Source organism: Scophthalmus maximus, chromosome 6 (assembly GCF_022379125.1).
Source record: "Scophthalmus maximus strain ysfricsl-2021 chromosome 6, ASM2237912v1, whole genome shotgun sequence".
Taxonomy (NCBI): Eukaryota; Metazoa; Chordata; class Actinopteri; order Pleuronectiformes; family Scophthalmidae; genus Scophthalmus; species Scophthalmus maximus.
In genome coordinates, this window is record NC_061520.1 from 15,631,793 (window position 1) to 15,647,067 (window position 15,275).

At 38.7% G+C, this 15,275-nt stretch overlaps 2 protein-coding genes across 4 annotated transcripts; one reads left to right on the forward strand and one right to left on the reverse strand.

Moving 5' to 3' along the window:
* Positions 1-884: 884 nt before the first annotated feature.
* rh50 (Rh50-like protein) lies at positions 885-3,428 on the reverse strand. Its single transcript, XM_035632325.2, has one exon. The coding sequence runs from the start codon at positions 2,572-2,574 to the stop codon at positions 1,141-1,143; it is 1,434 nt and encodes a 477-aa protein (XP_035488218.1). The 5' UTR covers positions 2,575-3,428; the 3' UTR covers positions 885-1,140.
* Positions 3,429-3,974: 546 nt separating this feature from the next.
* On the forward strand, positions 3,975-15,155 carry arfgap1 (ADP-ribosylation factor GTPase activating protein 1). Of its 3 annotated transcripts, XM_035632329.2 has the most exons (13): positions 3,976-4,192; positions 5,616-5,686; positions 6,226-6,335; positions 6,713-6,884; positions 7,018-7,118; positions 7,215-7,298; positions 7,406-7,520; positions 7,593-7,649; positions 7,785-7,817; positions 8,860-8,916; positions 10,293-10,352; positions 10,868-10,923; positions 11,033-15,155. In XM_035632329.2, the coding sequence occupies exons 2-13, from the start codon at positions 5,627-5,629 to the stop codon at positions 11,370-11,372; spliced, it is 1,245 nt and encodes a 414-aa protein (XP_035488222.1). In that variant the 5' UTR covers positions 3,976-4,192; positions 5,616-5,626; the 3' UTR covers positions 11,373-15,155. The 3 variants fall into 3 exon arrangements, with proteins under 3 accessions (XP_035488224.1, XP_035488223.1, XP_035488222.1); XM_035632331.2 differs by lacking the exons at positions 8,860-8,916; positions 10,293-10,352 and adding an exon at positions 8,052-8,081 and having other exon boundaries at positions 3,975-4,192; positions 10,874-10,923; XM_035632330.2 differs by lacking the exon at positions 8,860-8,916 and having other exon boundaries at positions 3,975-4,192.
* The last annotated feature ends 120 nt before the right edge of the window (positions 15,156-15,275 follow it).

The window sequence follows — 15,275 nt, forward strand, 5'->3', positions numbered from 1 at the left end:
AATGCAGGCAATCACACTCCTGGCAGAAAATACCTGTTATCAGTTATTGACTGCTTATTGTGTTATGGACCCACTAAAACTTTACTGACTCAACATTTATTTTAGTAAGGTACAAGCTTTGACAAAGCTTAAACCAAAACTGGCACAGTAAACACAAGCACTTGTGTGTTAATTGTGTTAGCAATGTAAACTTTTGGTGTAAATCCATACATTTGTAATTGTGGAATCAATGTTCACTCTGCCTTTATCTTGAGAAAAGTTAGCAAGACTTAGCAAAGCATGATCTTTGGCTGGCATGACCAGGACATGCTGCACTAATGGATCAGGGAACCAATTTGCTCACCTTTGTACCAATAGCACAGTGTATTGAAAAATGTCAAATATTATCAAAAACTGGGGCAGATCCTTCGTTGTGTAAAAATAACTTGATAGTTTGATGACAATGCTGTTCTGTTGTCTTGTTGGACAATGTCTTATCTGTGTCTACCGGCTGACAACCTCTTTGAATTTGACTGCCCACAGAATAAAGCAGACTAATGCAGTAATCCTCAAGATTGCTGTTTTAAAAATCTCATGTTGGTAGAAATGCTGTCGCAATGCTTTTGTTTCATTTTTTGTAGGTTTGGCAGAGTCTGTAATTAAATGTGCAACAGAACACAAAACAATTAATTATAGTGCCAAACGTAGATTACTTGACCAGTAACAGCTCTTTATTCCAGCATATTGAATCAGACCACAAGTTTTTGATGACTGAGGCTGACTCATACAGTAAACTCTGAATAGGTGTTACTGTGATACTGTACATGCAAGTTAAAATGGAAAAAATGTAATGTTCCCTTGTTAATGTGTTACTACAACAGATTCCATAAATAATACAAAGATAGTGCATTTTTAAAAGATGATTTATTTCACATGAAGTTAATAACAAGATAGTGCATCACAATATATCTTCTTTATTAACTGACCGTCCTATTTTACATGTTTTTCTAGGCAATTTCCATTTACATAATAAAAAAAACGTAAACAGCTTTTTGTGAAGGATTCCAAATATATATTTATGTAATAATAATGATAAGCAACACCTGCAGACAACTGTGGAAAAATGTCTACATTCTGTAAAATGATTCACAGGACTACACCTCAGACGTTGCTGTTCATTTCTCCTTTTTCATCGCAGCTTTTTGTGGTCTTGATGGCTACGCTCTCAAAGTCTGACGGCATGTCAAAGAAAAGCCCATCATCAAAGCAGTCCTCGTCAGTTGGGGATGCCATGAAGGGCAACTTTATGACTAAACCAGTGAGCAGCCCACCAACTGTAGATGCTGCAATGGTAGAGAAGATAGCTGCAACCTGGTAGAGAGCTTGTTCCTGCGCAGTACGGCCCAAGCCAGGCTTCAATCCAGGAATCAACTTCTGTAGCTCCAGCAGTTTTGGATCTCCCAGGGGTGGCGCGCGATGGGAAAATATCTGGTACATGCTGGGTCCGTAGGTTTCCTCATTGGCTAAGAGGATAGCACAGATTCCTGCTGTGGATGATATCAGGCCAGTGAGCCCATGGAGATTGTGAATACCACACTGGTCTTGGATCCTCAAGTGTCGGGCTATAAAGGGAGTCAGGTACTTGTATCCAAAGAAACAGGCAGTACAGCCCATGATGCCCAGGCCATATGCAGCTACAGGAGAAATCATCATGTCCACAGAAGCCCCAACAGTCACACCACCTGCTAAAGTGACATTCTGGATGTCAGCCATTGTGAGCTTGCCTCGCCTGTTAAACACTGCAGAGAGTGCAAAAGCAGTCATCGTAGATGAGCTTAGTCCTATAAAAGTATGGAGTATTGCTCTGTGTTGATCGTCACCCTTTAAAGTCAGAGCAGAGTTGAATGAAGGCCAGAACACCCAAAGAAACAGGGTTCCCATTACAGATAGGATGTCAGATTGATAACTGGTTGTCTCTTTAGCATGTCCATCATTCAGGCCTGGGCGGTACAGAACAAATGTCACTCCTAGACCAAAGTAGCAGGCAAAAAGGTGAATAAGAATACTGCCCCCTGCATCATTGATTCTAATGTATTTCAATACAGCCCACTCTGTCACAGCAAAAACAGGGATCTCCAGCAATGCCATAACCAGGAGCTGAACAGGACTGGTCTTTCCAAGCACAGCTCCGAAAGAGATGAGCACCACGGCACAGGCAAACTCTGCATTCAGCAGGTTGATCACCCCAAGGTGAATTTTACCGTCATAGAAAAACTGGAAGAAACCTTGAATCAGGATCGCCCACTGGATTGAAAATGTAGCTGTAAGAAAGTTGAAGACCATTCCACTGAAGCCATAGAATCGGAAAAAGGCAAGCAGGCAACCAAAGCCTATGAAGATCATCACCTGCACGTCGGCAAAGAAGGGATAGTCGCGATACAGGGAATTCTCCATTGGGTTGGTCTCATTGTTCTGCAGCTTAGCATTGGCATTGTCATCATAGGTGACAAAGATAGCATAGAAAACCATGATGACGACCTCCAACACCAGCACGAGCACCGGCAGGCGCACCTTCAAACTTGTAGACCTGTTCATGATGATGCACAACTCACAGTCACTCTCCAAGCTTCACTCACACCACCTTTATACCGCTATTTTATCAGATAAGAACAGCTAATGATATTGGTTAAAGAGCATAACCCCTGGACGGGGTTAGTAAACACTGAGGCACCTTGTTTGCCGACTGAGAACTTGAATCCCTCAGATTCCTCAAAATGATCCATACATTATTCCCTGGGAAATCAGCGAAAATGTAAAAAAAAGCCACATGTCGCAATGTTAAATAAAGTGAAAAAAGAGAATCCTGGATCCATGCCAACATTTTTTTATCGCTTCCTTACACTAAATTTCATAGAAATCCGTTGAGAAGTTTTTGCTTAATCCTGCTGACAAACAGACAAATGGAAAGGGGTAAAAACATGACTTCCTTGGCAGAGGTAATATTACTCTATGATAAGGAATGAGCCTTTTAGACAAGACATTTTCACATGTCACAGTAGTAAAAAACGGGTGTAAATAATGAAACTAAAACTGTCTGAATCCCGGTCAGCTACCTCAGTTTCAGGGGTCCTTGTATTGTCTGGGCTGGCCTGGTGCTGGCTCACTGTCACACTTACAGTACTCTGACCCTTGCATGTTATAGAGCTATTGTTAATGTTATCGGTGACACCTGTGCATTTTCTTCTGTGACATTTCAAAATGTCCGTGGAGAAAAAAAGGCATACAGGGGGTACAAAGTTTAGCTGAGAAGTTTGCAAATATATAAATTGTCTATTTCTCCAGGATGCAACCAGTGGTGGACAGCATGTAGTATGCATTTCAAAATTTTTTTATATGATTGTCAGTACTTTTCTAATCTAGATAACTTTCCTCTCCGATGAATCATAAATAGATAGATAGATAAATACTTTATTCATCCCAAGTTGGGAAATTCTGGTGCAGCTGCTGCATGTTTCACACAGAACACATCACACATTCAAAAATATATACAATATTTACACAATAAATTCAAAATATACGGATTGCCCAAAACAATTAAAATATAATAATAATAAATTCACAGAATATACATGAAGTATTCATAGTGGAACAAGGTCTATCTGTCAGCCAGAAGTGAGGTGTTGTATAGTTTTATGGAGGCCAGATTTATAGTCTTGACAAACAGGGTTGGCCTAATGGTTTCCATGAGGGGAATTCATTGTCTCGGTCCGCCCCTGGCATGTGACTTACGGAAGTATTAACGGAAATTTAAAAAAAAACTACAGCTTACCTTTTCATATTCATGTTCACACTCCGAGACAGTGGAGGCAGCAGCGGCGGGAAAAAAGCAGAGGGAGAGGAAAGAGGAGGAGGACGTGGAGGAGGAGGAGGAGGGGGAGGAGGACGGGGAGGAGGAGGGGGAGGAGGACGTGGAGGAGGAGGGGGAGGAGGACGTGGAGGAGGGAGGAGGGGCTCCCAGAGTGCTTTGCACTGCCAACGTAGACAAACAGGAACATGGCTACCGGCGTTTAACACCAGCAGCCCGTCTGAGAACACACTTCTGTGGCAGTGAAACACTCACTGTGCCTCCGCGACGGAAGGAACAACGGGTCCTCGGAGAGTCAACCGGAGCCTCTGAAAACTGCGTCTTGTCGCTCCTCAGCCGCAGACAGAGGTAACGAGCCGGTTAGCTTGCTCGGCCGCTAACGTTAGCATCGCCAGTCAAACTGCCATTTCGAGGCATTTGAATTTTCTTTACATCAACACATCAACAGTTTTTTTAATCATCGCCCGAAGCGAGACAACGCAAAAAGCATCATTATATTTAATCACGTACACGTATATTGTCAAAAAGACACGGAACCCGGTGTATGATCATCTGTAGTTTGTTACGAGTCGACGATCTTTGACACGACTGCAATCCTGAGCCAAATCACTTCATTTCTTTAAGGAACTCAAGTTATCGCAGTTGTTTAATTAAAATGCATGTAATGACATCTATTTTCACATAGCTTGAAGTGACTCTTGACTGCATAAGGTGATGATAGATTAATAACCTAGCTCCTGGGGACAAATTATATCTGTCTGCCCTTACAGAATATCCTCCAAGACCAAAGCAGTCCAACAGAGAAACTCTCATTCATTCACCTTCATGATTCACGGCGCAGTTTCTGTTTTTACCTGTGATCAGTGAATGCATCACAGCTCTTTGTGTTTAAATGAAAATCCACCTTGTCACAGAAGAATACACTTTATTTGACCGATCCACCTATTTGAAATCAATGTTAGTATATTTTAACTACTACTGAAACATTAGCTGCTTCGTGGATTCATTGATTAGTAAAATAAATTATGCAATGAAGTGTATTTCAACCGATTAATCTGAAGTCACTATGCCAAACATAAATTGCTTCCAGCTTCTCAAATATAATAAAAGGCTATTCAAATATAATAAAAGGTTATTCACTTAAGTAAACAACTGTTAGTTGCAGCAGCTTTAATCACAATATTTAATAATAGATTGAATTCTCATTTGGCTTATTCCATTAGATCAGTAAGTAATAATCATTTCTGACCTTAAAAAAGCCAGATATATTTACTTCCTGTACCATTTGAGAAGGCCTTATCGCAGCTTTTTGTAATTGACGCTGGTTGCAGCCTGCTGCTTTTGTCCACTTTCCAGACGAGATACGATCTCAGACAAGGCTACTGTCCAGGTTTGTGTTCGAGGACACCGTCAAAGCAGTTTCTCTCTCTGCTGTTCAGCTTTATTGCTTCAAATACACAATTAAAAAAACGATCATACACAAAAAATAAGAGCACGTAACTGTCTGGTATAAATTAGTCACTTCTATTTTAGGGTGGATTTTCTCTGGAAAAGACAGTCCAGGAGGATTCCAGTATGTGAAATAGCTGTAATATTTGTTATGATTTTATTCAGTGTGAGGCTATTCCTTCAAAATATAGCACGTGTTCTGGAGTAGTAATCTCCAGGTGTATGATTCCTTCTTTTTGAAAAGATTTATATCAATATTTGGATAATGTGCTTTGATAATCACGTCTCATATTTACGAATATCCTCTTCAATTGTCTTTCAGCGTGGGTCAAAATGGCAAGTCCAAGGACCAGAAGAGTTCTGAAGGAAGTGAGAACCCAGGATGAGAATAATGTAAGTCCTGAGAGCAACTTATTCTTAGTCAACAGTGTCACCTCACTGGAGCCTTATAATTCGCATACTGTTGCAGAAAATTGTTTGAGATGCTTGCCATGTAGAATGTAACACCTTTTCACAACCCTTAACAAAATGTCCCTATTTTCATCCTTGTTGAAATAAATGATGGGAGCCATTTTAGATGGAATTACACCTGTAGTGGAATATTTTTTGCCTGCTTCTTTGGCAGTGGGCAGATATACTGTAACGTCGACTAACCATGAAAGTACCAGTAGTATTTGTACTGAAAAAATATCTTCATATTTAAACATCAACTAAGTATCAAGTTAATATTTGCATTAAAATGTATACATTATACTGCTTTGGTTATTAGTTTTGTCTTTTACATTTAAAATGAAAAAATATCAATTTAAGATATGTGCTCCCAACAATCTCATCCACTAGTAAATGTGTATGTACAAAGCCTCAATGCAAGACGTAATGAATGAATTGTAACATCACTAACAAGTAAAAATCATCAATCGTTTTCCCTACAGTTGTGTTTTGAATGCGGGGCTTTCAACCCTCAGTGGGTCAGTGTGACCTATGGCATCTGGATTTGTCTAGAGTGCTCTGGGAAGCACAGAGGCCTGGGGGTACATCTCAGGTGAGATCCATGAAACATATGATGCAGTGTTCACATGTGATGTTCGCAATCTGTTGAGCTCACGTATCTATTTTGGGTAATGGCTCTGGTGTTTGCAGCTTATTACAGTTTCATTCATTAAGCAATGAAGTAAAACATAATACATTTAAACTCTGAGCTTTTAGATAAACTTATGTTCTACCAGTTTTCAATAAAGTAATCAAAAGTATCCTCACAAAACCAAGGTGAACAACCAATAGTGGATGCATGGATCGGTCATTGTATGTTCTTATCAATGTAATGACTAGTTTTGGTAACAACAACAACAACCCAGAGGAGTCAGGGTACCTGTCATTCATTTCAACTACAGCTTGGTAATGTTAATCTCTTCTTCTCAGTTTTGTGCGCTCTGTCACCATGGACAAGTGGAAAGACATGGAGCTTGAGAAGATGAAAGAAGGCGGAAATGGGAAATTCCGTTTGTTTCTTGAACTCCAAGATGATTATGATCCCACCTGGAATTTACAGGAGAAATACAATAGCAAGGCTGCTGCACTGTTCAGGGACAAGGTGAGATTTTTCGAAAGTATAAAAGTTGTGTCCTGTGTTGGCTGAGGTTTCTGTTAGACTTGTAGCTTCTTCATATTGTGCCTTTTGTTCATTATAATAATTAAAATTCTTGATGTTATGCTGCATATGACAGGTTGCTACTTTAGCAGAGGGGAAGGAGTGGTCCATCGAGACATCACCTGCCAGAAACTGGACATCTCCTCAACCCAAGACGAGCCTTTCATCCTCTCACCGGTAAGTGGGAAAGATGTTTTAAACATACTCAAACTGTGTTTTATATCAGATCCAGAACAGCCATCAATGCTGTGAATTCATGTTTCTGGTATTTAGCTCAGGACCTGGACAAAACTCAGCAAAATCTAGCGACAAAGCTTTTGAAGACTGGCTGAGTGATGATGTTAACTCTTATCAGAGGTAAGGGAGCCTCATACTTCTGAAATCTTTTTTTGGTTATCCACTCTTACGTTGTTTTCCGTAAATTATGTGTTTTTAAAAAATATATTTTTTTCATGCTTCTTCAGCGGAGGGGGTTATAGTGGCAATCAAGAGAATCGGTATGTTGGCTTCGGCAACACGGTGACCCCGGAGAAGAAAGAGGATGACTTCTTGAACACCGCCATGTCTTCTATTTATTCGGTAGATCTTTTGGCTGACTTGCACTTTTGTTGTTTTTTTCTCCCTGTTTAATTTTTTTTCTTTCTCTAACAGGGTTGGAGCAATTTTGCTGTTGGGGCTAGCAAGTTTGCCTCTATCGCTAAAGATAATGTAGGTACTTAGGCAATAACTTCTGATCCTATTTGTACAGCACTGAATTTCACATCAGACTGTCTGCATATGATTAAAACAAAAGGAAAAATGTAAAGGTGATTAATTATATGTTTCTTTTTTCACCTTGAAAAGACAAGTAAACTGGCAAACCAAGCGACTTTAAAGGTAAGACTAACATAATCATGGGCAACCCATAATATTTACTGATAGTAAAGTTTTTTGACTGTCAGAATTACTTTTCTCTCTCTGTTTCGTTTGAAGTTGTCCCCTCTTACTTGAGTGTCAGCATTCATAAACTGTACACAATTTTTCTTGGTAAATCTGTGAACATGTAAACTTTTATAACTATGTGACTACTTTAATATCTCTTTATATCTATAATGCCCTCTCTGGATGTAGTTAAAAGGCTATAAAGCGCCGCCAGAACCGGTAAAGCAGATCATAGTTGTTTTACTTTTGTTGTTTATTTTGTCCACTCATCAGTTTTTCATCAGTTAAACAAACATTTTGAATGTCCTCGTAATGTGCTTCAGCTTGGATATACTAACACAATGGATTGTGTCTGTTTGGCACCCATACTTTGAGTTTATGGAAAACCTGTAAAAGACAGTTGGTTACTGTATTTGTGGGATATCACATTATGATTTATGATCTTGGGGTTTTCTTTAAATCCTGTACCCCTAATATAGTTGTTCACTCACGTCCATTGAAACTGAGTATCCGTTCATGCATGACAGTGTTTGTGTTGACAGCAAACAGTGCTATAGATGTGTAATGGATCAAACAAAGTCAATGCTGGAAGTAGCAACATGTAGGTTTTTCATGCAGAGGTTTTTGGCTGCTAACACGTAAATAATTTGGAAAGTCAAATCTTTTATAAAACATGTTGATCTGCAGAACTTTGGATGTAGAGTATTCTCATCTGCATCCGAAGATGCAGATGTTGTCTTTTAATATCTGGAATTGCAGATGTGCACTTTAACGACTCAACCAAACTGCATAGAAAAAAAGATGTAGATGATATGCTGCCTCATCAGAGATGATTTTGTGAACCGTTACACCCTCTAGTAGCTTGTTCAGTTTTATGGTCAATGGGGCTGATGTGTCACTTACGCAACTGCAGAACAAACATCTCAGTGTCTTGCGCTTCTGTGAATGTAAAACTGTGTTTCATTCAAGTGCATTCTCCCCTCTGACTTCCAACTAGGCTGCAGAGTTAGGACAGACAGTAAATGAGAATATTATCAAACCTACCCAAGAAAAGGTAACATTGATGTTTGAAGTTGTTGATTTGGTGGCAGGTTGCAGTGCTTTAGATTTGATGAAGAACAGCTTCAGATGTGAAAGTGCTATTTTCTACACTGCTCGTCTTTTGTCAGCTTACACTAAACGACAAAAGCTGTGTTTTCAAAGCTGCAAACAATAATAAGATCATACCTTTGTCTCAGTCAATAACTTAGTCATGAGATATACTGAAGAAATACAACTGATAATGGTGGGAGCAGGTGGGAGTCAGTGTGAACTGTGGAGTAAATAATTTAAGAGTCAAGGTCTTTAAGAAATACTTTAATCTCAAGACACTCCAGAGTTTATTTGGAAATGTTCTCATTTAAATTTTTAAAACACGTATTGTTAGTCAAAATAGTAATTTAAGTAGGTTTGGCTATTACTGTAACACAATCAGACATTGGCAATAAATGTTGTAATTGTATTTATCTTACTACAGCATTTACAAATATAGTCAAGAGTCAATTATGGTTTCAAACTACACCCACCCTCACAAACAAGGAAATCTATGTTAATCTATATCACAAATAAATCCAAATTGATTTTACGTGGCAAGATAACTTTGGCCAGAATTTCAAGCCGAGCTTCACCAGTCCTCCTCAGTGAGATATTGTTGTGTAGTTCTGTAAACACAAAATGACACAACCCGGAGCTCTTCAGTTGACAATCAATTGCTCACTGGCTTCGCAAATGCAGCGTGTTTGAGCTTTTATGCTAAAACAAGCTTTGCTGTTGACAATATGCATGAACTTAGGAATGCCATCATCCCCAAAATCACGGTAAGTGTTCTCCACAAGAATGCCTCCAGCTCTAACCCTCACTGTCAATTGAGCAGCTCCTGGGTGTGTCTTTATGAACTCAAATGAGGCCTGTGTAGCTGTAAGAAATCCTGCTAATTAATCAAAAACAAGATCATAAAATAATTGTTTACTTTTTAAATAGTAGAAAGTCTCGTCCATCCTGCTCAGTACTGGTTTATTCCCTAGGCTTGATATATGGAAAGTCCAGTGACTGAGAGACACTGATAAAGAAGCTTTTGTCTTTTAATGTACAGTTGACATTGGTGATTAAAGTTTTCTATAGAATGTAAGTTTGCAGCAATCTTCTTACTCTCTTGCAAAATAGTAGTAACTGGATCACTGTGGAGTTTTTCTCTGTTGTGATGAATAACCTTTTGTTAAAAAGTTGCTCTTTTCTCATGTTGATTCTTCCCTTAACTAAAAAAACACAATCGCTTTTCTCACAATCCAAAAACTAAATGTTTTTCACGACATGCTCTTTTTGACAAACACATTTGGATTGAGAGTGTTGTTTTTGATAATAATATGCATCAACCAATGTGCATTAATCCAGGTGAAAGATGGCAAAATGCTTGATGAAATGACAGTCGGCATCACTGGGCTGGCAAACAAGGTAGGATGGGCAGACGTCTGCCGTATTACAAAACCAGTTTCCTTGAGCGAGGAACAGAAGTTCTGATGTGACACAAGGGGCTCTTAGTCCAGATGTGCAAAAACTGCATGGCCAGTGCCCCTCGATATAGTGACCCTCTAAGGAGACTGGTTTTGTGTGATGATGAATGTACCACGAACAATACTAACTTGATGTAATCTGATCTTTTTTCTTGCTGCCATTATTATTATTATTGTGGTGGTGAGTACTACATGCATATTACAAAATAAACAATTGTAAGCAATTGTATTCATGCTGACTCTATTTTGAAGTTATAAAAAAAGGTGTATTTGTTATTTATTATTTTTTAATTAAATAAAAGTATTATTAATTTATCAATGTATTATTTAAAAAAATTGTTTTGTTTTTCCTCCTGAATTGAGTTTTCAGATAAAAGAAAACAAGAATTAATTTTCCAGTAACTGTCTTGCAAAATGTTTTTCTGATGTTTTACCGAAGTTTATACTTTTCCACAGTTCCAGGGAGCTGGTGCAAAGTTGACTAACCTCTTCTCTGGAAAACCAGAAGATGGGTATGATTACATTTCGTACGAGTTAAAAACTCTCACATACAAACTTCTTTGTTTAATGCTTTGAAACATGAACTATTAAACAATATCCTCATGTTTTGACTCTGTCCAGGTCTGCTGGAGAAAGCTATCAGAACATGGACGCCACTGAGGGATATCAGGGCAGTTCTAGCCAGCCTGTCTCAAAGGACTTCTGGGAAACCTTTGGCAGCACCACCTCCTTAAAGGCCAAGAAGTCTCCCAGCAGCGACAGCTGGACCATCCCAGATAATTCCGCAAAGAAGAGCTCTGACAGTTGGGACAATTGGGGCTCCGAAGCAGCGTCCAACAACAAACAGAGCACAGAGGAGAGCTGGGAGGCCTGGGACAACAACTGGGATAACACGGATGGTAAGACGAAGAAGAGTCCCACAAAACCTCCTGAGGACACCTGGGATAATGCAGACTGGTAGTGACCTCACAACCATACCTCTCCCATTTTTTCCCCTTTTCAGGCCTTCTCTCTCTCTCTCTCTCCCTCTCTCTCTCCCTCTCTCTTCTCTCCCCCTCTCTCTCCCTCTCTATCTCTCTCTGAACATCTCACTGGCACTTTCAGGGAAAGAGCTGTGTCCCCCTTAGTTCCTGTCAATCCATTCAAAATACATATAAAATAAATCCAAGATACAATGAACAAAGCCCAGGGTGAGGTTGTGCGCATTATTGAATAGATATTCTTGAAAAATACAACAATATTGACTTTTATTCATTTATATTGTACATTACCTTCATCACAGGGAATTACACTATATCAGCATAGACATGGTCATAAATTTACTGCCTGAACTCCTCAAATATATTGATGCTGGTTTGCAATTTACTACATAAAAGTAATGCATGAGATGGAAAATCTAACATTGTAAATATGACTCCTTATAAATACAGTATGATTGACTCAACACTAATCACATTATTTTCATCATGAGAATGACCCTTGACCTTTTGCACATATTGTTTTTGCAAAATTGATTTTCAAACGCATTTTTGATCAAATGGAGCCATTTTCAGCTTAGAGGAACACATTGACTACAATAAATCATGAATGAATGAATTATAATGAAATAATCTAATATGTCATATGTGAGGTGGTAATGGCTTTTCTATTGGTTAATGTTATTATTTTGTGAGGTTTTTGTTTAATTACAAAAATGTGCAAACAGTCAAGGGGTTTAATCATTTCATTTCGTTACCAAGACAGAAAATTCTCCCAGAATGCTTAGATATTGCTTTAGGGTAAATGGTTGTTTCACGCTGGTGTCACGCAACAAACTGACCTTAAAATTGCATTTTTATCAAAATGGATGTGTTTAATTACAGACAAATGACCTGTTGTTTTTGACTGATTTATACAATATTTTGATTTTCAGATCCAGTATCAATTGTAATTCCCATTCAAATGCATTTTTAAAACAAGATTTCACAGTGACGAGGTATTCTTGCATCCTTTTGCAATTAATCACAGGTTTGAGCTGAAATTAGGGGTGGATTTTTGCAATATTATGCTTTGTTTTTGTTTGTTTTTCTTCATCTTATACGAAAGGAGACATATTATGCTTTTACAGTTTTTCTCTTTCCTCTAGTGTGTTATAGAGGTTCTTTGTGTATGTAAAAGGTTTGCTAAGTTAAAAAGCCCAAAGTCTGTGATATAAGGAGCTCCTCTCCCAAACAGAAAACACTGTAGTCCGGCCGATACTTCAGCAGTATCGCAATGTCACTATTGCTTATTGTCTAGCACACTCCCCAAAAAGCCAGGTAAAGTGAAAGCGGAGGCTGATACTTCCTAAATGCGCTGGAAAATTTTGACCAATCACAACCAAGTGGGCCAGCGGGCCAATCAGAGCAGGCTGGGCTTCATTGAGAGGGGGGGCTTAAAGGAGTTGAAACCAAGCGTTTCAGACAGAGGCTGGAAAGAGGAGCTGCTCGAATGGACAGTCTGAGGAACCTGGTGCGTTTTCTGAACATCAGAGCATGTAAACTTTTCAAGTAATAACCCAATTTAGAATTATCAAACTGATTATGAGCATAATCTGTCTCCTTTGAAGCTGACTGGTATGTTTTAAAGCAAGATTTCACAAGGCCAGGACAGGCTGCATTCAATTGTTGTCAAGTGGTTTAAACCAGGCCTACATTGGGCCAGGCATTTTGACAAACAGGCCTTCTCTTAAGTCCAGTTCATATTATTAAAGAACCTTTTGGTCATGAGCAGTTGTTTCATGTTGAAGAAGTAAACGTTTGGGTCTTTTAAATGATCAGTGTTTAAAGATTTTACATAGCTTATTGTAGATATTTTCCACATAGATCTGTGATTGCAAGGCTATTGTATATGCTGTATGTACTGTATGCAAGTTGTGTTTATATAACTAGATACAGATGGGAACTGTAGATTATCTGCATGGTTTTGTGACTGCTGAAGCCGTCGGCCTGTTACTTGTGACCTCAGCTAAACTGACGGGCCATTGTAAATGTCATCGCCCATGAAGCAACTGTGTGTGAACTCTTCTCCACATCTGTGTGAAGTGTCACTGCACCTTGGTTGCTATTTATTGTGATGATTTTGTGTCTCAGATATCTTTAAACTTGCATTGACATCTGAATTGTGAAGTAATGATAACAAGGCTCAGTATCTGCTGGATGCTTAGAATAGTCATAGCTCTCAAAACACGAATATGAATTAATTAAATCATCATAGTGCATCCTCGGTCAGATAAAATGACAGCTGCACTTACCACTGTTCATCATAAATGCAAATGTTACACGAAAGGCTCGTTGATTTTAACAAGTAGAATTTAAATTGAAAATGAAGCCTATTTCTCTGGTCATCTTAAAATTCAAAGAAGCTGTCAAGGTTTAGAAGAGACACATTTTGCGGCACCCAACTTACTTATGTGGCCTTAGATTCTCTCTCTGACGGAGTGTCCTTTATCTGACTGCAAAGTTTAATTTGTTTGTACAGTAATAACCTACAGATGCTCAGTTTTCATAAATAACTAACAGCTAAAACTCATTGAATTGAGTTAACTCAACCAATTTAAACTGACTTTGAATTGTATAAAAGTGAACATTTACAAAAGTCTGGAGTTATACATCAGCGGGCATCTTAACATACATAGTTTGCAACTAATTCTTTGAGGCTTTGTGTGTGTGCGTGCTCATTGGCCAGTAGTCAGTAATCGACTGCTCACAGAGCAGTTTGCCACTATGTTTGGTCCTCTTTGGGCCTTATGATTGGTAATGTAACATGTTGCCATCACAGATTGTGACCAGTGACGGATAACTCCTGGGAACTTCATTCCATTCCCATGTCCTACCTCTATAAGCCTTCAGCTGATAAGTACCCAGTAGTGAACCTGTTTTTTTTTTTGTTTCAAGCTCTCTGTATGGTTTGACGTGGACCTTATTGTAGCAGGCTTGGTTTCCTGGGACCCATTTTCACCCCTGGAACATTTGTGTCGCTTAACCTCCGCAGTCATGTGTCATGTGTGGTCAAGTGTTGAAATGCCTTAAAAAGCTGTTTTTTTTTTGGTTTCTTAATATTGTCAATCTCCGTGCGTGTCAGATACAGTGAGTTGTTCATGTCAAATTATCATTACCCTCAACGTTTACCTGTTATTACTGAAGCTTTATGTCAGTTATTTTGTGTTCTTTTATTTTATAATGGTATGACAGAAAATAAAATGAATTGCCAGGAAATAAATGGAAAACTCTGCTGTGATATCTCAGAATCTCAAAGCTTGTAAGTCTGAAATACTCTAGTTTCACTTTTGGTGAATGTTCTGTTGGGGCTACTGGTACATTTGATTTATGGATAAATTGCAGAATGTTATTGAATAAAATGCATCAATTAGATATTGATATAAGTTAATAATTAAAAAAATGATGTCCCTTTTTTTTGCCACAAACCTGAATTTAAACTTTCATTTCCCAGAGCAACAGTTTTGCTCGGTGTCTGTGACTGTCGAACATTTGGGATGTCTGTGTTTGTTGATGAAACAGTTCTGCAGAAATACTATTTTTGATGTCATGCATGAGGTGTAACGTGACTAAATACATTCAGCTGTTTTTGATCCTCAAAAATTGTTGCCCCTTTCACCAGCAGCAATCCCTCCAGGTGAGCGAGTGTTACATACTCCATTGAAGCTGTGGATATTTTTCCTGTACACATGGTTTCTGTGTTGAATAAAAACGTATTGTGCTGTGAATGCAGCCCTTTTATTTATTGTCTGTAGGTCTAGAATCGAGTGTGGTTTCCTGGCTGTCTTGGGTAGCGATCAGGGAATTCATCTAAAAGGTAGATTCATTTGGATGTGTGTGGAAAACGA

Coding starts and splice junctions, on each gene's coding strand:
- arfgap1 (XM_035632329.2), top strand. CDS start 5,627: ATGGCAAGTCCAAGGACCAGAAGAGTTCTGAAGGAAGTGAGAACCCAG. Junction 7,119..7,214: donor AGCCTTTCATCCTCTCACCG/GTAAGTGGGAAA, acceptor TCTGGTATTTAG/CTCAGGACCTGGACAAAACT. Junction 10,353..10,867: donor TCACTGGGCTGGCAAACAAG/GTAGGATGGGCA, acceptor ACTTTTCCACAG/TTCCAGGGAGCTGGTGCAAA.
- rh50 (XM_035632325.2), bottom strand. CDS start 2,574: ATGAACAGGTCTACAAGTTTGAAGGTGCGCCTGCCGGTGCTCGTGCTG.